This window comes from Tupaia chinensis, unplaced genomic scaffold (genome assembly GCF_000334495.1).
Source record: "Tupaia chinensis unplaced genomic scaffold, TupChi_1.0 Scaffold000407_1, whole genome shotgun sequence".
In the NCBI taxonomy this organism is placed as follows: Eukaryota; Metazoa; Chordata; class Mammalia; order Scandentia; family Tupaiidae; genus Tupaia; species Tupaia belangeri.
This window is the reverse complement of record NW_006159909.1, coordinates 1,102,221-1,124,808: the sequence shown is the minus strand read 5'-3', so window position 1 is coordinate 1,124,808 and position 22,588 is coordinate 1,102,221. Positions and strand designations below refer to the sequence as shown.

The 22,588-nt window shown below is 53.5% G+C and overlaps 1 protein-coding gene across 2 annotated transcripts in view; it reads right to left on the bottom strand.

Moving 5' to 3' along the window:
- RHBDL3 (rhomboid like 3) overlaps nt 1-22,588 on the bottom strand; it is a 67,562-nt gene that overhangs the window by 25,212 nt on the left and 19,762 nt on the right. For both annotated transcript variants that reach the window (XM_027774147.1, XM_027774148.1), the window contains 4 exons: nt 13,890-14,048; nt 10,405-10,629; nt 4,854-5,002; nt 307-419 (listed from right to left, as the gene is read on the bottom strand). In XM_027774147.1, the coding sequence (XP_027629948.1) occupies nt 307-419; nt 4,854-5,002; nt 10,405-10,629 (487 nt within the window). In that variant the 5' untranslated portion in view covers nt 13,890-14,048. The remainder of the gene's footprint in view (nt 1-306; nt 420-4,853; nt 5,003-10,404; nt 10,630-13,889; nt 14,049-22,588) is intronic.

Sequence of the window (22,588 nt, the reverse complement as noted above, 5' to 3'; positions counted from 1 at the left end):
GCTGTACTCGGTGACTTACACAGCACTGTTATTCCATCTGTTGCCTCACTCCACCCTCCTAACAACACTACTGGTAGATCTCATTGGTTCCTTCTAAAGTTTAATGGGACCAAGAGGTTCAGGAATTTTCCCAGGCTCGCATGGCGACAACATGGCAGCGTGCAGACAGACACTTGGTCAGCCTGTCGGTTCCAAACGCTGTGCTCTCCCCACCTTCGCCAGCACGCGCCTCCCTCTCTGCAAGACAGTCCCTTTGCAGCCTCCCAGGGAGATCTACCCCTGACGATTCAGGGCCCTCTTGCCTACCTGCCACAACACCAGCCACGTAGACAAGCCCAATGCGGGTGGCTCCATGCACCATCTCCAGGGGCACCCCCACCAGCAGCTGTAGCACCACATTGAGTCCCAGGTGCTCTATCCTGTGATGGAGAGACCACGCTCATTCATGCAGCCATTCGACAATCGCGTATGCCAAGAAACTGGGCGTGCCGCAGCGAGCCAGCCTCTGGCTCTGGAACTCACAGTCTGGTGGGGAAGAATGATGTACAGATAGACCATCTTGAAAAGAGTGCTCCTTCTAGCTGGGACAGGGACACATGTGCAGGACCTGGGAGGTGACTGGCAGTGTCTGCAATGGCAACAGTGAGTCACAGCCGAGATGCAGAGACTCCACTGGTCTGCACCTGAGAAGCTGAGGCTCAGAGAGAGGCAGTGGTTGGCTTAGGTAGACAGCTGGTTAGTGCCAGGCTGGGGCCACAGCCCTGGTCCTCAGTCTGCACAACCTGCCTGACTTGCGTTCATCAGCCCATCCGGCTGCTCTGGCTCTATTTGTAAGAGTTACTGAGATGTTCTCAAAAGAAGTGCAGACATTATAAAGATACCTCTTGCATTGGGTCGTCAGAAAAGTCATGACATCTTTTTGTTTTTCTATGCAAAAATGTGTCATGACTTTTCCAACAACCCAATACTTTAAGAATTCAAAGTTTGGGAACCAGCAGTTAGCATAATGGCTATGTCGCTGGACTCCCACGTAGTCGACTGCGGTTCGCGTCCCGGACCCGGTGGCTTAGAACTCACGCCGGGCGTGTGTGCGTGCGTGCCCAAGATCCTGAGAGGAGAATGGAGGAGAAGGGATTGCGGCATGACCATCCCCCCTGGGGGGTGATTTCTCACTCTCTGTCTCTATGTCTCTCTCTGTCTGTCTGGCGAGCGCACATGCCCTATAGTGAAAACCTCTCCAAAAAATAAAAAAGAATTCAAAGTTTTCCCTGAAGGTCTAATAAGGAGCCTTCTCTTTTCTGGAGTGAGAAGGAGCCTATATCTGTTCCCCAAACTCACAGGTTTAAAAGAGGGGACCCCAGGTTTTCCTACCCTGTGTGTAGCTTCCTCTGCACACTACCAGGCTCCTGTGACAAGATCTTGTTGCCAAGTGCGTGGGGGCATTCAGCCGAGTGTGTGTGCTACCAGAAGAGACGGTAACATCAGGGCGATTAAATCGATGCGGCACTTCCATGTTTACAAAGCACTTGAACACCGGTGATCGCATTTTCAGCTGAGCCTCCAGCACCTGGAGAGCTCCCTGGGGTTGGTCTAAGTTATGGAGGAACAGCTGAAGGAGAGGCTGGACCCTGGCCTGGATCACCACCTGGCTCTGGGTCTGCAGAGCTCTGCTTGGAGGCCCAGCTGTGCTGCGTGGAGGGCACGAGGGCACCTGCTTGCCAGCAGCACCTGCAATGTCTCTCAGACGACAGGGCAGTGTCCTGAACTCCTGCCTTGCTGGAATCTTCTACCCTCCACTGACTGGGCTAGCTAAGAGAGACTAAAAGTGTTGGAAAATGTCACTGGAAAGGACTTGGCAATAGCATCAGACTCTCAGCAGAGGGACCTTCGTGGCTTCCCAGTTCTAGGCTCTGTTTTTGCAGAACCTGAGACTAGGAGGCCAGGTAAGGAGAACCCAGGGCTCCTGCCTCCCAGGCTGATTCCCAACCCCAGGGAATGCTCTCTAACAGGTCATCTTTCTGGGAGCTCCCTAGATGCTGCCCAGCAGTCCCTACCTCCGGTCTGCTGCTGTGCCTGTCTTTGTTGTACCAGCCAAGAGCCCCTCCCTCCAAATCCAGGGCTCACCCTGGCAGGCATCGTCCCGCCAGGAGGAACTGCCAGACAAAGACCTGAGCCTGCCTTCGTGGGTCTCAGCTGACGGCATCTGTGCCTGCCCATCGTGGACATGCTGTTTTCAGAGAACAGAGCATGAAGGCTTTGGGGATTTGGGCCATTCTCCTTGCTCATCTTGGACTGAGGAAGGTCAGACAATAAGTCTGTTGTCTCCAGACTCTGACCCATGAGAAGGCTGAAATGTGACGCTCCACTCTCTAGAACTGTGAGGCCACAGGCTGGCCCATGCCAGGTGAGGTAAGCAGCCCATACAGAGCAGACACTCGCTGACAACCACCCAATGGCTGTTCTCCCCAAAGCACCCTCTCCAGCAGGTGCAGCAGCTAGGGACTGGCTCCTGTGCTGCTTTAGAGGCCCCGCGGTAGGGAGGCTCACAGTGGAACTCCCTCATGACCAGTGGAGGTTCTCTGCAGGGGAAGAGGAATGCTGGTGCCACTGGAGACAGAGTGAACAGTCAGCCCCTTCACCTCTCTCTCTTTTAAAAATGTGTCAGAGGGTGTGTGAACTCGCCAGAGAGCAGCAGAGAGAGGGAACATGGGAAAGCATCAGCCATAGGGCATGGTCATGCCCCAATCGCGTCTCCATCTCACTCTCCTTTGGAGATCTTGGGTGCGCATGCACAAGCATCTGGTGTGTTTCTCAAGCCTCCGGGGCCAGAACTTGAACAGTGCAGTCAGTCATGTAGGATCTAGCTGCCTGAACCACTGCGCCTGGCCCATCCCCTTCCCATCTCTGGACTGGCTGTGGAAGATAGCTTGGAGGCCTGATGCCTGGGCTCTTTGCCATCCAACTCAGTGCTTTTATTAAGTAAAAACAAGATGGCTAGTCAAGGGGCTCAGACCTGGGTGGTTACCTCGCCAACTGATGGGTCCTTACCACAAGGTAGGAGGTAGCAGTCGGGCTGGTTGTACTCTAGTCCTAAAAGAGGCCATGAGGCTCTCTACAGAAAGGATCATTATTGCGAGTGTCTCAAGAAGACCCTCACGGGACCAGCAGTTAGCGAGCGTAATGGCTATGTTGCTGAACTCCCATGTAGTTGACCATGGTTTGAGTCCCAGACCCAGCGGCTTAAACTCACGCCAGGTGCATGTGCGTGCGTGCCCAAGATCCCGAGAGGAGAATGGAGGAGAAGGGATTGCGGTGTGGCCATCCTCCCTGGGGGGTGATTTCTCACTTTCTGTCTCTCTGTCTCTCTGTCTTTCTGGCAAAGGCACGTGCCCTATAGCAAAAACATCTCCAGAAGAAAAGAATACATAAATAAAAAGAAGACCCTCACCACATATGGAGACCACCTTGGGAGGAAGGCAGTTTCAGTGAATTAGTCCTTTATTTCCCTGATAGGGGCGCTTGCACAAAGTTTATGGACAATGAATCTGAAGGCTGATTACTTAGCTCTCTTTGCTTTGGCCACCAAGAAGGTAGAACAAATTTTCAACCTTCTTCCAGCAAGAACATAGAATCCCATGCGCTGTGTATGTGCACCAACCTCGTGGCTGGCGGGACTATATATATATATATATATATATATATTTAAGTTTTTTAAGACAGGGTCTTCCCAGGTCATAATCCCCCCACCTCCACCCAGCTGGGAACTATACATGCACACTGCCACTGCGCAGCACTTGTGTGTGTGTGTGTGTGTGTGTGTGTGATAGAACATGTGTGCTTGCCAGAGAGAGGGATAGTGAAAGGGAAACTGAAAAATCTCCCTCGGGTGATGGTCATACCACGATCTCTTTTCTTCCATTCTCCTCCTGGAATTCTGGGTACTCAGGCACACACATCCAGTGTGATTTTCAGGCCACCAGGTTCAGGACTTGAATCACAGCTGGCCACATGGGAGTCTAGCATCTAAACCACCAGGCCACCTGCTGGCCCCTACCCAGTGCTTTTTAAAACAGGGTCTCAGGTGAGCTGGTGGCATGATGGTTAGGCAGCTAGATCCCACATAGCCAACTGTGTGGTTCAAGTCCCAGCCCTGGTGGCCTGAAAAACATGCCAGACACATGGCCATGCATGATCAAAATCCCAAAAGGAGGGAGAATTTGAAGAGAAAAGATTGTGGTGTGGCCATGCCCTACGGGGTTTGCTTTCTCTGTCTCTCTCTGTGAGTTCAGGAGCCATCTGGCAAGTTAGTGAACAAAAACGACCGGGCCTCTCTATGTTGTCCAGGCCGCATCTGCTACCCTGAGTCACTGGGATTACAGGCACACGCCACCACACCTGGCCTTCAGGTTGGACCAGGTTTCACACTCGGGCCTCCCACGTGCTCCCAGCCTGTGGAGCACAGCATCTTAGCAATGTGCACCAGCACGGCTGGGCTGTGGACCACTTATTTTATTGTGGGCTTTTATATAGAAATATATTTCATGGGAGAAATACTGGGTCATCGGAAAAGTCATGACGTATTTTTCCTATGCAAAAATGTGTCATGACTTTTCTGACCACCCAATATATATATATATTTCCATGAGAGAAAAAGAGACACCCCTAACAGAGTCCCCATGCTGTGATCCACCCCCGGCCACAGCCAGCACAGATCACGGCCACACATACGTGTGCCCACCACGCAAAGGGAGGCCCAAGGATGCAAACCCGGTCCCTTCCCACGAGGGCCTAGCACTGCAGACCATCATGTCATCACTGAGCCACCGCTAGAGTGACAGAAGACAGGTACTCACCCTGCATGCATGAAGATGTATGTCAGGTAGCGCCAGGCCTGTGCTCGGAGTTGTGGGTGGTAAACCAGTGAGTTTTTCAGGTAGTGTGGATGGGTGACCTGCAGCACGAACTGATCCAGCGACACCCCGTTGTAGAGGAAAAAGGCAACCTGGGTGGAAGCACAGAGTGGAGAGGCCTGTTACTCAGCACAGACTGTGGGGACCTCCGTCTTGTGCTGACTCACACTGGGAATTCCCACAGGAAGTTACCCTCTTTCCTTTCCAGAGAATGAGGGACGCCCACACAGCCAGCACCCAACTGAGCTTTCCACGATCCCTTCCCCCGCCCTGTGTGATTCTCTTGCATCCAATGGTGGTAACGTGGTCACGTGGACTCTTAGCCTACACTGCCTCAGGCAGGCAGGGTTTGCAGGATTTAACATTTTAATCCCAGCAATAACTCACTCTTCCACGGGGGATGATGCATTGCACATAGATTGATTTAAAAGAAAATTGTGGTAAAATATACATAATTTACCATCTTAACCCGTTTTAAGTGTCAGTGCCTTCGTGTTAAGTACATGCTGTTATCATGTTATCACCACCGCCATCCATCCACAGCATTCATTCATCCTGTGAAATTGAAACTCTATACCCATCAAACAACTCCCCATTGTTTCCAGGTCCTGGCAACCACCATTCTATTTTCTGTTTCTATGAATTTGTTCTTTCTTTTTTTAAAAAGAGATTTTTGCTATAAGATGTGTGTATTCACTGGACAGAGAGAGAGAGACAGAGAGACAGAAAGCGAGAAATCACCCCCCCAGGGGGGAATGGCCATGCCACAATCCCTTCTCCTCCATTCTCCTCTCAGGATTTTGGGCATACACACGCACACGCCTGGTGTGAGTTTTAAGCTGCCAGGTCCAGGACTTGAACCACGGTTGACTACGTGGGAGTCCAGTGACATAACCATTATGCCATCTGCTGATCCTCTTTCTTTAAAAAAAGAAATTATTTATTTTATTCCATTTGTTATTATTCTTTTTTACTTTGACCAGAGAGAGACAGAGAGAAAGAAAGGCAAAGTGAGAAAGCAAGCCACCAGGTCTGGGACTTGAACCGCGGTCAGCTGTGTGGGAGTCCAGCACTCTTAACCACCACACCACCTGCTGGGCCCTCCCTTTTATTTTTTTAAGAGAGATTTGGACAGACAGAAGTGAAAAATCACTCCCCGGCGGGGATGGCCACACTGCAATCCATGCTCCTCTATTCTTGTCTGGGAATTCAAATTCTATGAATTTGACTGTTCCTTTTTTTTTTTTTTAAAGAGATTTTTGCTATAGGGCACGTGCACTTGCTAGACAGAGAGAGAGAGAGACAGAGACCTTCCGGGGGGGAGGGAGATGGCCACGCTGCAACCCCTTTACCCATTCTCCTGTTGTCATTTTAGGCACGCATGCACACCCACCCAGCGTGAGTTTCAAGCGGCCAGGTCTGGGACTTGAACTGTGGTTGACTACATGGGAGTCCAGTGACATAACCAGTACATAATCTGCTGCTCCCTATGAACTTGACTACTCTAAGCACCTTCTATAAGTAGACTCATACAGCAGTGGTCTTTTTGGGATGCTTATTTCACTTAGCATAATGCCTTCAAGTTTCATCCACATTATAAGGTATTTCAGAATTCCTTTTTGTTTGTTTCCTGAGAAACAGAAAGAGGGAGAGCGAGAGGTAGGTATTTTTGACAGGACCTTACCCACGTGATCCTCTGCCCCAGGTTTCTAGTTAGCTAAGACCATAGGTATGGGCCCCAAGTCGGTCTTGGTTGGGTGAGTGCGGGAGCTGGGCCAGCACCATGGTGGACCCAGCTCTGTGCAGGACTGCTCTACCACTTCCACTGCAGAAGCTGGGCCAGGACTCCCTTCCTCTTTAAGGCTCATAGTCCATTGTATATATAGGCCACATTTTGTTTCTCTATTCATCTATCAATAGACACTTGAGTTGTTTCGTATTTTTAAAATGTTTAATTATTTCTTCCAGGAGAGAGAGAGAGAAAGCACCCCCAATAGGACCTTCGCACAGCTCTCCAGCGCGGCCTCACCCCTCCAGATCACAGGCATGCGCAAGCACACCCAGTGTGCACGGGGAGCCCTTCCCATTCTGCTCCCAGCGCTCGCTACTGCTGCGCCATGGCGGCCGGCCAGCGCCATCTCGTGATAATGCCGCTGTGGGCACGGGTGTACATCTCTCTCGCCGAGTCTTTGCTTTCGATTTTTTTGGTATGTACACAGAAGGGGAATTGCTGGATCATATGGTAATTCTCAGTTTACATTTTTGAAGAAATGCCAGACTGTTTTCCATAGCGGCTGCACCATCTTACATTCTCACCGACAGCGCCCAGGGCTCCAACCTCTCTGCATCCTTGCCAACACACCACGAACGTTGATTCTGCAGATGACTAAAGCACACTCGTTTCAGCTCTAAAAGAGTATTTATTTTAACTATTTTTTCTGGAACTCTTCCTAAAATGCATCATTTATGTCCCTGCGTTCTTAATCAGGATGTATGCATAACTGTTTAAGGATGTCTCAGGTATTGATCTGGGCTCTAAGATGTTCCTGCCAGCAATCAAGGAGGATGGGGTTTTGCTCCTACACTAAACGGTCCCACATTTTTCTTCTTTTTTTTCTAAAGTTTATTTATTTCTTCTGAGAGAGAAAGAGAGAGAGAGAGAGAAAGGCACCTCCAGTAGGGTCTTCACGCTGTGATCCACCTCCAGCCTCAGCCAGCCAGGGTCATGGGTACGGGCATGCCTAGCATGTACAGAGAAACCTAGGGACAGGAACCTGGGACTTCCCCATAGGGCTCTGGCATAATGGAGTGCTTCATTACCCCTGCAACACTGAGGCTGGCCCTGAATTCTTGTGATTTTGTTTTGGTTTTTAATTTGCTATAGGGCACGTGTACTGGCCAGAGAGAGAAAGAGAGAGAGAGAGTAAGAAAGCACCCTCCCTCCCCCACAAAGTGGATGGCCATGCCACAATCCCTTCTCCTCCATCCTCCTCTTGAGATTTCTGGCATGCACCGCCCATGCCTAGTATCTTGGGTTTCTTTCTTTCTTTTTAAAATTGTATTCATTGGCATTATTTTTATTTTATTTTTTGGAGTTGACTCGAGAGAGATAGAGAGAGAAGGAAAGTGAGAAAGCAAGCTGCCAGGTCTGGGACTCGAACCGTGGTCAGCCATGTGGGAGTCCAGACGCCTCAACCATCACATCACCTGCCGGTCCCATGTCTTGTGTTTCTTTAAGACTCAGGTCTGCTTTTAAATTCTCTTTGGTTGCTTTTCTCACTGCCAGGTTGTCAGCTGCTACTTCCTGTGGCTTGCAGGTAGTGGGCCCCCCCTTCTAGTTGCTTCGCATCCTGCCCTTGCTATTTTCTGTTACAGATTTAGAAAGCCAGGCTGCTAGAACTGCACGTAAGAGAAGCGGCCTGGGCTTCGGCGTAAGGGCTTGGTGATCGCCATTTAAGCTGTCTGAACATGCCCCAGTTTCCTCGTATTGACTAGTGGCTCAAGTTTACATAATCTGGACACAGATTCTGGCTCCTCTGCACAAACTTGGGCAAATTATTGGAATCCTCTAGCTCTCAGTGTTCTGATCTGGAAACGGGTACCAATGCTTAGACTTCCAGAATGATCCTGGTGTTTAACAGTGACAGCGTATGCAAAGAGCCTGCCCCGTGTCCAGCACGCATTCAGAGAATGAAGCTATAATTAGTATTGGGTAAAAATCCTTTGCCCCAGCAGGTGGTATGGTGGTAAAATTACCACCGCACGGCCAATGGCAATTTGAGTCTCAGACCCTGAGGCTTGAAAATCACACTGTGTTTCCACCCAAAATCCTGACAGGAGATTGGGGAGAAGACTTGTGGCGTTGTCCTCCCCTGGGGGTGGCAGGGTGGGCATAATTTCTCACTTTCCCTGTCTATCTCTCTCTGGCAAGCACATGCACTTTATAGCAAAAACCTGAAAACCTGGGGACCAGCAGGTGGTGTGGTGGTTAAGGCGCTGCATACTCCCACATGGCTGACCAGGGTTCAAGTCCTGAATCTGGTGGCTTGATTTCTCACTTCCTCTCTCTCTCATACTCACCCTCTGTCTCTCTCTGGTCAAATTAAGAAATGAATGAATGAATAAAATAATTATTAAAAAGAAGTTTTTTTTAAAAAAAACCTAAAAACAAAACAAAACAGACAAGCAAAAACAATCTGTGGGCAAAGCTTGAGAGTGGCTCCGGCCCGGCTCCGTGCCGGCAGCTGTACTCCCCTGGGCTCTCCGAGGAGCCCTTCTGTCCACCTCGCAGCACGCGGGTGGCCTGGCAGCGGACACAGCTGCCAAGGCGGTTCTTTATTATTGGTCCTCAGATAGAAGTTAATAAGTAGACCCACACAGTGCGCGCTTGAGGAACAAATCTGAGAATCTCCCAGAAAAATTGCAACTTCAACATGTTCGTGGACGAAGCCATAACAACAGACCGAGGAGCTCTGGCTGCAGACCTGATATTCTGATCTGGGGGGAGAAAAAAACGAAGAAGATGCCACGAAGCTTGACGATCCTGCCGTTTGATTAGGCAAGAACTTTACAAGAACATATGCAGAGGCGGTAATTAGGCCCGTGGCTTTGGAAGAGAAACGGTGGAGATCATAAAATGCCAAGAGAAGCAGTCATTCAGGAGCTGGGGCTGGGGTGGGGGAGCCACGCAAGTCCTGGGAACGAACAGCCTAAAGAATCCCTTTCATCACCTGTGGGCACGGGTGCAGAAAGCGAGGGGGACCTTTGGATTCTCTTGTGGGTGCAGAAAGCGAGGGGGACCTTTGGATTCTCTTGTGGGTGCAGAAAGTGAGGGGGACCTTTGGATTCTCTTGCGTCAGCAGGCGAGTTTTAGCATAACAATAGGTAGGAATGATTCCCCGAGGGGTGAATGCTCTTTAAAATTATGAAGCTCATATTCATTCTTCATAAGCTCTCCCTCCCAGACATGCGATGCTTTCGTGTTCAGAAAGCACCACCAGCCGTTCTGTCACTCTGAACCCTCCCACAGGCGGCCCAGGAGAGGGACGGCAGGTGTGGGCGTTCCACTTTCACAGGTGGGAAAATGGAGTCCCACAGGAGCAGAGGACCGGTCCAGGTTACCCACCCAGAGAGAAATGCCAATAAACTGGCTTTCACGAGTTAACGGTTGCTCCATCTCTGAAGCCAACGATCTTGTTACACTGTGGCTATCATTCTGGTGGAGGTGGAGGGATGGGGACTTGGCTGCAGGAGTGATGCTTGATGTCAGAATGCTGGACTACCTCTCTGCAGGCCAGAGTGACGGCGACACTGTTCCCACTGTGACAGGTTGGGGTCCCAGTGACAACTGCTGTTTGATCTTCACCCCTGGCCCGTGGGTGCAGAAAAACAGCGCCCTCCCCTCGTGATCTCTGGCGTCCGCTGGGCTCCTCTCCCTGTGCCTCCCAGCCCCACTCTCCTGGAGGAACAGCCCCTCCCCCACCCTCGTCCTTGCCTCCAGCAGCGTGACCGTGATCATGAACCAGGGCGGGGGGCAGCAGGTGTAGCTGTCGTAGTACCACTTGCGGTCAATCTCCCGGGGCAGGGTCTCGTAGGCCACGTGGCGGATCAGTCGCTGTGAAAGACTCAGCCCTTTCTCCTCCAACAGGGCTTTGCTGCTCAGTCTGCGGTTGCCCTGCAGGATGGCTTGGCGGAAGCTGTTGGAGCGTTTGTTGCTCATCTGTGCAGGAAATGGGGGCAAGGACAGGGTCAGCGCTGGGGCCTCAGGACCCCGCCCCCCCCCACTTCCCATACAGCGTGTTCCTTAGACCTGGCCCAAGCCCACCCTCCTGTTTTCTGTAGCAGTTACAAGAAGCAAGGTCCACTGAGCTCTTCTTACGTGGCAGGGTTATGCGAAGCGCATCCCATGTGTTGGTGCATTGGCATTCGTGACTACTCATCTGTTAGATGAGGACTGGGAACAACCTCATTGTACCAAAGAGGAAACTGAAATCCACCGAGTTCAAACCCAGGAAGGCTTCAGAGCCTGCATGTGTAGTACTTCCTTCCGCCCATCACTCATCATCCATCCACGACAGTTTCCTGAGCAGCTACTAAGTGTCAGGCATATTACCAGTTTCGGAGGATAATCAAGATAGGTAAGCAGCCAGCAGTCACAGTTCAGAGTCCCCACTGCTGCAGAAGCCCAAAGTGAGGGCTCCCTGGAGGAGGTGATGTCTGAGTGAGTTAGATGAGTAGGAGGTAGTATCCTCAGACATGCTAACTTAGGGAGAAGCAGGCCACTCTTGGTTAGATGGGTTTGTAGAGAGGTCCCCAGAACCAGGGATTAAAACTAGATCTGCCGGTGGAGCCCCACCTGAGGACTGGCCTCCCCAAGGGCAGCCTGAGGCTGCCTTGATACAAGCCTGATTCCCAGAGACCAGAGGTGACCTTGCTGACCTCCAGCCTCCAGAGGCCCCTGTTGCCTCCCACCTGCTCTCTAGGGCTACACTCTAGACCTTTCTTATGGGGAAAAGTCCTAGCTCTTCCAAGTCCAGACTCAGCCATTCCATGGTTGCTGGTGCGGGGGATTATCAATGTAGTCCTAGGACCGTGGGCCCAGCCAGAGACATTAGGCTAAACCTCAAGACAAGAGCCCCGACAGGGCTGATGAAATGAGCCAGGTTGGGGGGCTGGCAGGTGGCATAGTGGTTGAAGGCACTGGATTACCACATGGCTGACTGTGGTTTGAGTCCTGGACCTGGTAGCTTGCTTTCTCGCTGTCCCTTTCTCTCTCTGTCTCTCTGACCAAATTAAAAAATAATAACACATGGAATTAATTAAACAAATAATTCCTTTAAAAAAAGAAATGAACCAGGCCAGATCCAGGCACAGGGTTTGAGCTTCTGTCAGAGGGAAGGTAGCTGGGGAGGATCTGGGTTCGGATCAGGCAGGCAGCGTGAGCCTCCATCTGCAGGGCCTCCACTTCTCTCCTGAGTTCTGCTCTCACCTTCAGTATCTGGTTTAAAGCTTACCCCCACCAGGAAGCCGAGTCTAGAGATGGGAATTTTCCCAAACACCCATAGTCAGGACCCATAATCAAGAGCTGGGATTAAACCTAGATCTGCCTGACTCCAGCATCCATTCTTACTCCACAGGACTTTAGTGTGCATCAGCTAGGGAGCCTCTTCTTCCAGCCCGTGCATCCACTGCCAGGCCTTGGTGAGCAGAGCCCAGGCCAGATTTCAGTCCCCGCTGCCCCTCAGTCAGGCATGCTGGTACAGCACACAACCTGCACACCGGATGTGACAGCTGTGGCCGCTCCGTCGTAAGGCAGTGTGGTCTGAGGTGAGAGAGGGGTGCGGCTCGGGGCTGGTAAGGGCTCACAGAGGATGCAGAGGAGTTTACCAGGCAGAGGAACATTAAGGGAGGAGAAAAACTTTCAAATGCTTTATCTTATTTGATTCTTGCAACAGCCCTGAAGAGGGTTCTGGCTTCATTTGACAAATGGGAAAGCCCAGGCCCAGAGGATCTCTCCCAATAGGGGGCAAAGGCATAGCCAGGACCAGCACCTGGGTCTCCCTGACTCCAGTCTGAACCCTCTGCCTTACCTGAGTGCCACGCTAGGAAGCCCCTTCTCCGCCTGATCTCCAGGGCAGCCCCGTGAGCCTAGGCTATGGCTGGCCAGTTCTAGCTCAGAACTCAAACAGAGACGATCCAGCAGGAACGAGAGGGTTCTGCTGAGCTCCGGCTGGACGGAAGCATCTCACTGGCTCAGCCTCCCTCACTTGGCCCTGTGAGGGAGGGCGTCTTGTCGCAGCACGCGTGCTGATGCTGGGGCTGTGGAGGGGCGCGCGCTGGCTTAAACCCATGGCCTGGTCTGGGGCGGCACTGCTGGGCTCCAAGCCAGAGGGCTCACCTCCACCACCCTGTGAATCCTGACAGTCCTCATGTCTCCCCCTCCTTTGCCCCCAACTCGGTGAGGTTTCCCGGCCTCCAGGAGGCTCTCCCCAGGCCCCCTCTGAACAGCAGTAGATTCCTTGGTCCTCAGAGCATGCTAGCACCCATGCCAGCCCTGGCCAGGAGGCTGTTAAAGCGGCCCCACAGCTTGGGCATCACGTCAGAGAGCTTGTGTGGCCTGGCGATGGTCTGAGTGCCACGGGTTCCCCAGTACTGATGCCTCTGAGTTCCAGAAGCCTGGGGAACCTCACACGAGCCATTCCGTGGGTGACGCGAAAAGGGGGCCGGCCCCATTACTCCAGTAGGGAAATGGAGTGAGGACTCCTGGTCTCGTAGTCATCCAGCTAGATTATGCAGCTCCTACTCATCGCCCATCCAACCCATGGTGGGACACACTGCCTGCTTAACCCTACGGACCCCCATTCCCCAAACAGCACAGCATTAACTCTCAGTCAGGAGGAAGTCTTCACTTGGGGTCTCAGACCGCAGAGCAGAATTCACAGGTCTCCTGTCTCCAGCCGCACCATGAGCCAGGACATCGTCTAGCAGGACTGACAGTCTGCTGCATGGCTCCCAAGGATGTCTGGCCTGGCCCTCCCAGCACCTACTCCCCAGCGCATCCTCCCTACTCTCAGCGCCTCGTTTTGTGGTAATGACCCACTCTCAGTTCCAGGGGCGGGAAACTGTTCTGAGTCAGTCCACGCATCCCACTGACCCAGTGAGGCTTCCAGAGAGAGGAAAGGCCAGGCCTTCCACTCTCCTCATGAGCCTGCGGGTGTAAGGGTAGGACAGCTGCAGCCACCTCGCTGCCACAGTGCTGAAGTCTGGCACTGCCAGGGGCTGCTTTGAGAACAGGGTGACCCTGCAGAAGGCAGAGCAGAGAGGCAAAGGGCCACCGGGCTCAGTGACGCCTTTCCACCTGTCACCTAGACTTGTTTCTGTGCTGCGGGCCGGCCCTCCCTTTGTCTATGTCCCTGCAATGTGTCCGGGCTACAAACTCCAAATGGGCCCATCTTTGTGTGAGGGCCCTGGAGCGCTCACCAGGTTGACAAAATCCTGGTAGCAGATCTGCCCGTCTGCGTGGCTGTCGGCGAGCGCCAGGAGCACCTCCCTTTTGTGCGGGTCCAGCTCGGAGCTGTGGCTCTCCAGGAGGCTGCGGAACTTGCCCGTGCTGATGTAGCCTGTGTTCCCAGGGTCGCACTGCAGGAGAAGCAGACAGCACGGTCAGCAGGCACCGCCTCTCAGCTCCAACGTGGATATCCCATCGCCACCTCCACGCCTGGGCTCCTGTCCTCAGACCTCTGAGGTTTTTGCTATAGGGAGCATGCGCTCACCAGAAAGGCAGAGAGAGAGACAGAAAGTGAGAAATCACCCCCCAGGGGGGGTGGCCACACTGCAATCCCTTCTCCATTCTCCTCTCGGGATCTTGGGCACGCACGCACACGCGCCGGTGTGAGTTTAAGCCACTGGGTCTGGGATTCAGACCGCGGTCGACTACATAGGAGTCCAGCAACATAACCATTACACCAACTGCTGGTCTCATGGGAAACATCTCAATAGGGCCAGGACAGCCATTTAAAATCCCAGAGGCCCTACAGACCTTCATGATCACCTGAGCCAACCATCCCATCAGATAAGGAAACTGAGGCTCTGAACAGGTCAGCTGCCTCCCTCAGCCCGTACTCCTGACCCAGGAAGTAAAAGCAGGAGTGAAAAGGCAGCAACGGCGACGACACCAGGAGGAGGAAGTTGCAGCAGGAGGCCTTCCAGAGTGGCAGGCGAGGAGGACGGGGGCTGAGCTGCGGGGGCTCTGGGAGAGGGGATGTCTCGTAAGTCCACAGCCCCACCTGTGCAGGACTGCCTGGTCTCTCCAAGGGCACCCTGCTCGCTTGTTTTGGTTTGTGTGTGCACATGTGAGTCTGCATGTGTGTCCATGTGTGTTTTACACCATGCTCTTATCTTCTGCAGTTTTGCACACCTGAGTCCCTCTGTCTAGGACTCTGTTAATCCAACTCACTCTTCCCAACTATGTGGATTCTCCTGTCCAGAAGGCTCCCCTAGCCACGGCCCATGCTGGCCACTCCCCTGCACTTTGGATGGACTTCCAGACCTGCAGCCCACACCGTTCTCTACGGATTTTCACCTCCGCGCTGGACCGTGGCTCCTTGGAGGCTGGCCTCGCAGCCCATCACTGGTGCTTAGCCCAGGGCCTGGCGTTACTGGCACTCAGCGATTAAATAATGGATGTTCAAATGAAAAGAAAAGCACTAGTTTTCCACAAAAAGCCTTGTTGATTCTCCCAGGGACGATCTTAACCTTTCTGGCCCTCTTTCCTCACAGATCTCACACGATGTTCACCCCAACCCACACCCTGCTGGAAAATAACCCTAACCGTCTCTAGCGGGTGCCGAGCGCTTTCCTGTTCACGAAGTGCTACTGCATCCCCAAGCCACTGTAGAGGCGCGCCGATTTGACAGCACAGACTCTGGGCAGGTGTGTGCTTGCCCGACCAGGAGTCCGGGAGACCAAGGCCACGCTCCCCCTTTTCTGGATAAGGCCAATGAAGGCTATTTTAGGAAGGCAGATTCTGTGCGTAGCATTTCTAAGACAACTCAAGAGCCACAGTTGGGAGTCAGCCACGGGCTATGTCAGCTCCCCCCAGAACTGAATTCACAAGAGAGGACACTGCTAATGAGGCCTATTTTAAAATCTGCATATCTTCCCTGCTCTCACCCCAAAACACCTGGTTGCAGAGATGGCACCTATTTGGTTCACATGAGCGAGAGTTTCAGGAAACTCACACACTCCCTGCTCCATAAGATCTTTAAGAATGAAAACACCGTGGGCCGTCCTCATAGCAGAGCAGGTGAGGCTGTGTGATGGGGGTCAGGTCCAGCATGGCTGACCGAAGCTTGAATCCTGGCCCTGGGGCTTGAAAAACATGCCAGGCACATGTGTACATGTCCCAAATCCTGACAGGGTGAAGAAATAGAGAAAAGACTCCAGTATGACCATGCTCCATTGGGGGACGCTTTCTCTCTCTCTGTCTCTGTCTCTCTCTGGTGAGCACACAAGCCCTCTGGCAATGAAAAAACAAAAGCAAATGCATCTAACATTTGCTGAGTATTTTCATGGAGCCAAATACTGTTTTAAACATTTGAGGTACATAATTTCTTTGACCTTTACAACAATCTTAGCCAGTATCTCCTGTCATTATTCCCATATTACAGATGAGGGGACGGAGGCACAGAAAAGTTGGCACAGAGAGGTTAAGTGACTCTCCTGGCAAACAGCACAGCCAGGATTCCACAGGCAGACAGCTTAGCACTGCCTCTAAACCACAGCTGGTTACCTCCGACCTTCAGCCTCCAAGAACTGCTCTGCTGTTTAGAAGCAAAAATCAAGGACCAGGAGCCTGAGTGGAGACCCAGGGGAGGTGAGAAGGAGTCTTACAATCCTACCCAAAATGAAGATTTTTGAAGCAGGGAAGAGCCCCAAACAGCAGCGGTTCGGACCTATTGCTTAAGTGAGGGCACTAAAGGCTAGAGAGGGCGTGTGGCAAGGGTGGACAGGGAGGGTCTCCTAATTTTTTTTTTTTTTTTGGTGCTTGAGACCCCCTCCCACCCTTATGAGCCACCTGTGTCAACCCTGACCTCACACAGGGGCTCCCTGGCCTGGCCCTGCCTGCTCCTACGTGATCCTTATGAACTGCGCAGGCAGATGGAGGGTAGGGGTGGGGGTCCTAGGAAGATCCCAGTGGGCAGTGCAGGGGGGCAGTGGTCTGCTGCACAGCATGGAGTCTCTCCTGCCTCAGACTGGGGGAGGAAGCCCAGGGCTTTGCATGCGCTGGGAGCAGGGATGCCAACCCCCTCCCAGGGGCTGCCTCACCAACTTGAGAGGGCTGTGGGGTGGGATGGGGGGCTGGGATCAGGCTCCAGACAAAGAACCACCTGCTCCCCTCTCCTCCCCCCCTCCTGGGCTCCCTGCTGTTGTCCTAGTGACAGGGGCTGCCCTGTGGCTCCTGGAGGCCCCCACCCCACCCCCTCATGGCCTGCCCCAAGCACACTCCAGGCTCCAGACTGCAGAGAATGAGCTGGAATCGGGCCGAGCATCCATTCTCTGCCAAAATGCTACCTTTCATGCCAGGGCCAGACAGGCCAGACAATGCGGGGTCACTGCTACCCTAATAATGAGGCCTCAGGGACTCAGGAGGAAGACTGGAGGAGGGAGAGGCAAAGATGGGCCAGCAGTCTGGGCTCCACGAATGCACACGAGACACCTTTCAACATCTCCCACACACCTGCAACACGTGGGTGGATGAGGGCAAGGGCAGAGGCTGACAGCAGGCATGGGGCACAGGGGGGTGGAGGGACACAGAGAGAGACAAAGGGATGGGGAGAGATAGACAGCATGTGCCCAGAGAGCAGAGAGAGGTCGGTCCTATTGTCCCAGGTGGAAGCAGGGAGCTTCGCTGACAGCAGGCATGGGGCACAGGGGGGTGGAGGGACACAGAGAGAGACAAAGGGATGGGGAGAGATAGCATGTGCCCAGAGGGCAGAGAGAGGTCGGGCCTATTGTCCCAGGTGGAAGCGGGGAGCTTCTAAAGGAGGCTGTGCCCCTCACTCAGGGGTAGCAAGAAACAGGCGAAATCTTTCTCGTCTCGGCCACCAACCAGGGTCTGCGTAATGAGGATGGATAGTCTGCGTCAGGCTTGCCTCATCTGTTAAGTGGGGCTGGTGACCCCCAAGGTGCTAGACTGAAGCCAGCACAGGGCAGCAGCTCTCCAGGGCCTGGGGGCTACCCGGCCAGCTTCTCTTACCTCATTCAAATAGGGGTGAAGAGCACCACGCTGTCGAGAGATGGGGCTGACCCTTGGCACACACCCTCGCCTTCGGCCTCATGTTAGGGGGATGAGACCGCACAGCACCTTGGCTTGGAGGTATTGGGGGAAAATGTCCTACAAGTGCAACTTCCTTCTTGGTAACATGCTGGAGGGCCCGAGGCTTCCCCTGCCCCAGGTACCCTGTGCCCTGCGTTGGCAGTGGGGTGAGCTGGGATGAGATCTGGGCTGAGTGGGTTTGAAGCAGCCCTACGGGGCTCGGTCTAGGGGTGGTCTGGGGCAGCTGGAGGAATGCGGGCTGTGAATGGGCTGCAGGGGCCCAGTGGGGAGCAAGGATCCAGGAGCCTCCTGAATAGAGCCCAGAGCTGCTGGGGTGGGGGGCACTGCCCATGCAGCCCAAGTGGAGGATGCTGGAAGGAGACAGGCAGGCAGTGAGGAGCTGGCCCTCCCACATCTTCTCCAGCCGCCTTGGCCTGGAAAAGAGCTTCCAGAGGCCCGGAGGGGAGGGGACTTCTAATCCCACTAATGCCCAGCCCCCTGACTCCTAACCCTCTAGGTCACCAGTTCTCCCCAGCCCGAGGCCTCATACACACTCGCCCCCTCCTATCTCCTACCCTGGACGTCTCAGGCTGGAGAAGTGCTCTGTCGAATTCGGAACTGCTGCCCTTCTCTGCGGCAAGATGTTGGGGAAGGAGCCCCCATCCTCAGCTGCTATTGCATCAGGGCTGGATCATTCGACCGTATTGCCTCAGTTTCCCCATCAATGAAATGGTAGGGATTCTCCGGTCTCATAAGCGTGCCATATGTTAATGGGAGGTGGGAAGAGGGAAATGCACAGGCCTTCCAGCCCATGGGGCAGCTGGTCTCTACCGAATCCTTGTGCGGCCAGGGAGCTGATGGAAGTGTGGAATTAGGAGAAGGTGGCTCCTCAAGGGGAGTGACCCACGGCTGCAACCATCCAGGTCAGTGCAGTCAGAGACCTGGGGACACTGGAGAGACAGGCAGCAGACCAAGGAATTACAAATCACGGCCCTGGGAAGCTGGCAGGAACCGCGGTGGTTTTCAAACTGCTGCAGAATTTTGAGGGCCATGAGACGTGCAAGGCCCGGAGGCAGTGGAGAGGGGGTTGCTGAGTAGCCGCTAGCCCTCCTCAGCAGACTGGCTTCACTGTGAGCCTGTCCACACATGGGCCTTCCACATACTATCGGGGTGAGCACCCCAGTAAGAGCTACCTTATGTGGGATGTCTGCTATGTATCAGGCACTGCCTTGCCAAAGCCTCAGGTCACCATACACCCTGGTTTGCCCAGAACGGTCCTTGTTTGTACCTGTTGTCCAAACAATTATTAACAGAGTCCCCATCCACTCACTTATTTATTTAGGGAGATTTTTGCTATTGGGTTTGTGCACTCGCTGGAGAGACAGAGAGACAGAAAATGGGGAATCACCCCCCCCCAGGGAATGGCCATGCCATAATCTCTTCTCCTCCAGTCTCCTTTTGGGATTTGGGGCATGCATGCACATGTGCCTGGTGTGAGTTTTAAGTTGCTGGGTCTGGGACTCGAACCACAGTCACCCACGTGGGAGTCCAATAACCATTATGCCATCTGTTGGTCCCCCCATTCACTTCTCTTTTTTTTTTTTTTTCTTTTTTGAGAGGTTTTTGCTATAGGGTACGTGCACTCACCAGAAAGACAGAGAGAGATAGAGAGACAGAAAGCGAGAAATCACCCCCAGGGGGGATGGCCACGCCTCAATCCCTTCTCCTCCATTCTCCTCTCAGGATCTTGGGCATGCACACACGCGCCTGGTGTGAGTTTAAGCCACCAGGTCTGGGACTCGAACCACAGTTGACTACATGGGAGTTCAGCGACATAGCCATTACGCTAACTGCTGGCCCCCCATTCACTTCTTAAAGTATTCCAGGTTGGCTAACAAATCATATAGTACACCGTGTTCAAACCTTACAACAACCTTACAAGACAGATATAGCTCCATTTTACAGAGGTGAGCTGAGCCACCCACGCTAGTCATTGGTGCAGGTTTGTTCACGCCCAGGAAATGACGTAGAGAGCTATATTAAGGGCTCCGTAAGATCTTACAGTGGAGACACTGGTTCTGATTTTGTTCAGTCCAGCATTTTTCAAACTTATTTGACCTTCGGTCATTGTATTTATTTACAATAACACTTCGTTGAGCACTCTCTGGGGAAAATGCATGAGTCTGTAAAGGAATCACGTTTCCCATTGTCGAAGCTCAGCCCCATTGTCAGCTGGAACCAGCCTTTCACCTTGGCTCGTGAGTGGCACAGGCTCCCAAGGCAGCTGCACTTTGCTGGACTCCTCCAGCAAAGCTAGAAGTCTACAGGATCCAGGCCCAGCTGGAGGGTTGACTGGGGACACCAGGCCCCAGGAGTAGCTGAGAAGTCAGTAACTGGCCTAATGGGGCCACTGAGCTGAGCTTTAAGGGAACAAACCCTGCCAGAGCTGAGAGTTGTCTGCTCAGCACCCAGGACAGCAGCCCAGCTGCTCCCTCTCAGCTGCAGGCCAGCCAGCTAGGCCAAGGCTTCAGACTTCACCAGCAGCAACGAAGCAGAAGAAAAAGAAGAATGGAGCACATCCATTGGCCATCTATTATGCATGTGCTCTTGCACAGATTCCATCTCCAGGGCAGATCTAGGTCTGCTCCCAGCACTTGAATTCTCTCTTCCGGGAGGACTGGCCTCCCTCCTTGATCTAGAGAGGCCTTGAAGAGTGTGAGCCCTTGCAAGGACCCCCCTGCCCCCAAAGGCAGCATCTGGGATGACAGAATCAGCTGCCATCCTGATGAGGATGTCTTGGTTCTGGAAGGTGCGGACCTGGGATCCAGAGTAGTTCCCACCCCATGCCCCTCGTCTCCTCTCTGCCCACCAAGGCAAGCACAGCCCTGGGAAAAGACAGGGCATGTGTGTGCATTGGGCTGGGGCAAGGTGCAGGTTTCTGTCCCTCCTCTCTGGGGGTGGGTCACCGTGGCTCATCTGCTGGCTCCTTGCATCATTACCCGGCTTCTGAGCAGAGCAGAATTAACGAGGCTGCCCGGGGGTTTATGGCTCCACAGTGCTGTTCCCAACCGACAGTCAGAGCCCACCAGGGAACTCTGGCCCATTCACGGGTATTTACAGCCCCATAAATTAGGTCCAGGCTGCAGCTGCTGAGGTCAGGAGGGGAGCCGATGGGAGTAGCTTTCTCTTCCAGTTCTCCTTCCTTGCAAATGAGGATGCTAATCTGTCCAATAGAAAAAACAGCATCGCCCCCTCTTCCCTGACCTTCCCCCCAACTCTTAAAGTCATCAATGTTCACAAATATTGTACTATTTTATTCTCACACTAACCGAGTGAGTGGGATCAGTCCCATGTCACAGACACAGAGACAAAGGTCCTGCTCAGAGGCCGTCCACGGGGCCTGCTCCAAGATGGGGCCAGGAGTGGCTCTTCAAAGAGCTCAAACCTCTGTGGAAAGGAAAGAGGCCAGTTCCTACAAACGGGTCCTGACCCCTCCTCCCCTCTGGTTACCCAGATGGAGGCAGGAGGGGCCCTTGTGCTCCTGCATCCTTGGGGTTTGGCCAGGCCAGGCCTCGACAGCTCGGGAAGCTGGAGCAGCCCAGGAGTCCCGGCGATACTTCTACTCTTTCAAGCTGCCAGAGCAGGAGCCTGGGAGAGGCAGCTCAGCCCTCTGAAGGGCCTTTCCCAAAAGCCCAGCCAGGCTCCAGCGCATCCCCCCCACACACTAAGTCAGGGTCTGAGGCTGGCATGCTGACTGGGGAGCTAGGACACTTCCCTCGGCAGAGGATCCGCCATTCTGGCCTGATTCCAGCTGTTGGACAATCGGTATGATTCTAGAAAACCACCTAGCTCTCCCCACACCTGGGAGCGGGGAGGAAGTGGCCCAGACCTTCTGTGGAACACAGGGAGCAGGGCTGGGTGGGCAGGGAGGGCTGGGTGATGGCTCTTTCCACCAGGCACTGTGCCTCCCACCCTGACAGCATGCCCCAGAAGTCCCTGCCTCTCCCCCCAAGCCTCCCAGCCACACAGACAGCTCTCCCGCCCTGGTCCAGGGCTGGCCCTGCCTTTGACATGCCACAGACTGAGGGGGTGTGTGGGGCTGTGACTCAGGCAAGTCCCTCGGGCTCCCAGGAGCAGACGGAATGCCATGCTGACTCATTCAGCCTAGCTCAACACTATGCGGCCACCCAGGGGATGGAGCAAGTCACAGCCATAAAGCCCAGAGTCTCAGGGGAGCAGGCAGAGGGGCCCAGAGCCTGCAAGCCGTCCCATGTTTGAGATGCGGAGGGAGAGCCAGGAGTTGGTGTGAGTGGGGAGGAGTCTGACATCTGCCCCTCCTTCCTCAGCCTGAATCCTTTCCTCCTGCTGCTCCTTCCTCAGCCACCAAAGGGTTCTTCTGGTCTCCCGGAAAGGTCAGCTAAGAGATCCAGGAGAGAAAGGGGATTGGATGTAGGCCAGGAGCAGGGCTGGCAGGCAGGATAAAGAGGCCCTGAACTGCTCCTTCACTCCTGGGGTGCTAGAGGCCCTGAACTGCTCCTTCACTCCTGGGGCGCTGCTGCCAGGTCACTCAGGGGTTGGGCTGGCAGGTGGTGTGGTAGTTAAGGTCCTGGACTCCCACATGGCCGACCGCGGTTCCAGTCCCCGACCTAGCGGCTTGCTTTCTTTCTTTTCTACCCCCCACCCCCCCACACACACACACACTCTGGCCCTCTCTGGTCAAATAAATAAATAAATAAAGTTAAATTAAAAAACAAAAACAAAAACAAAAGCAACCTTACCCAAGACCCCCCAAAAAAGGAGTCATTCCAGGACCAGCAGGTGGCGTGGTGGTTAAGGCACTGGATATTCCCACATGGCTGAC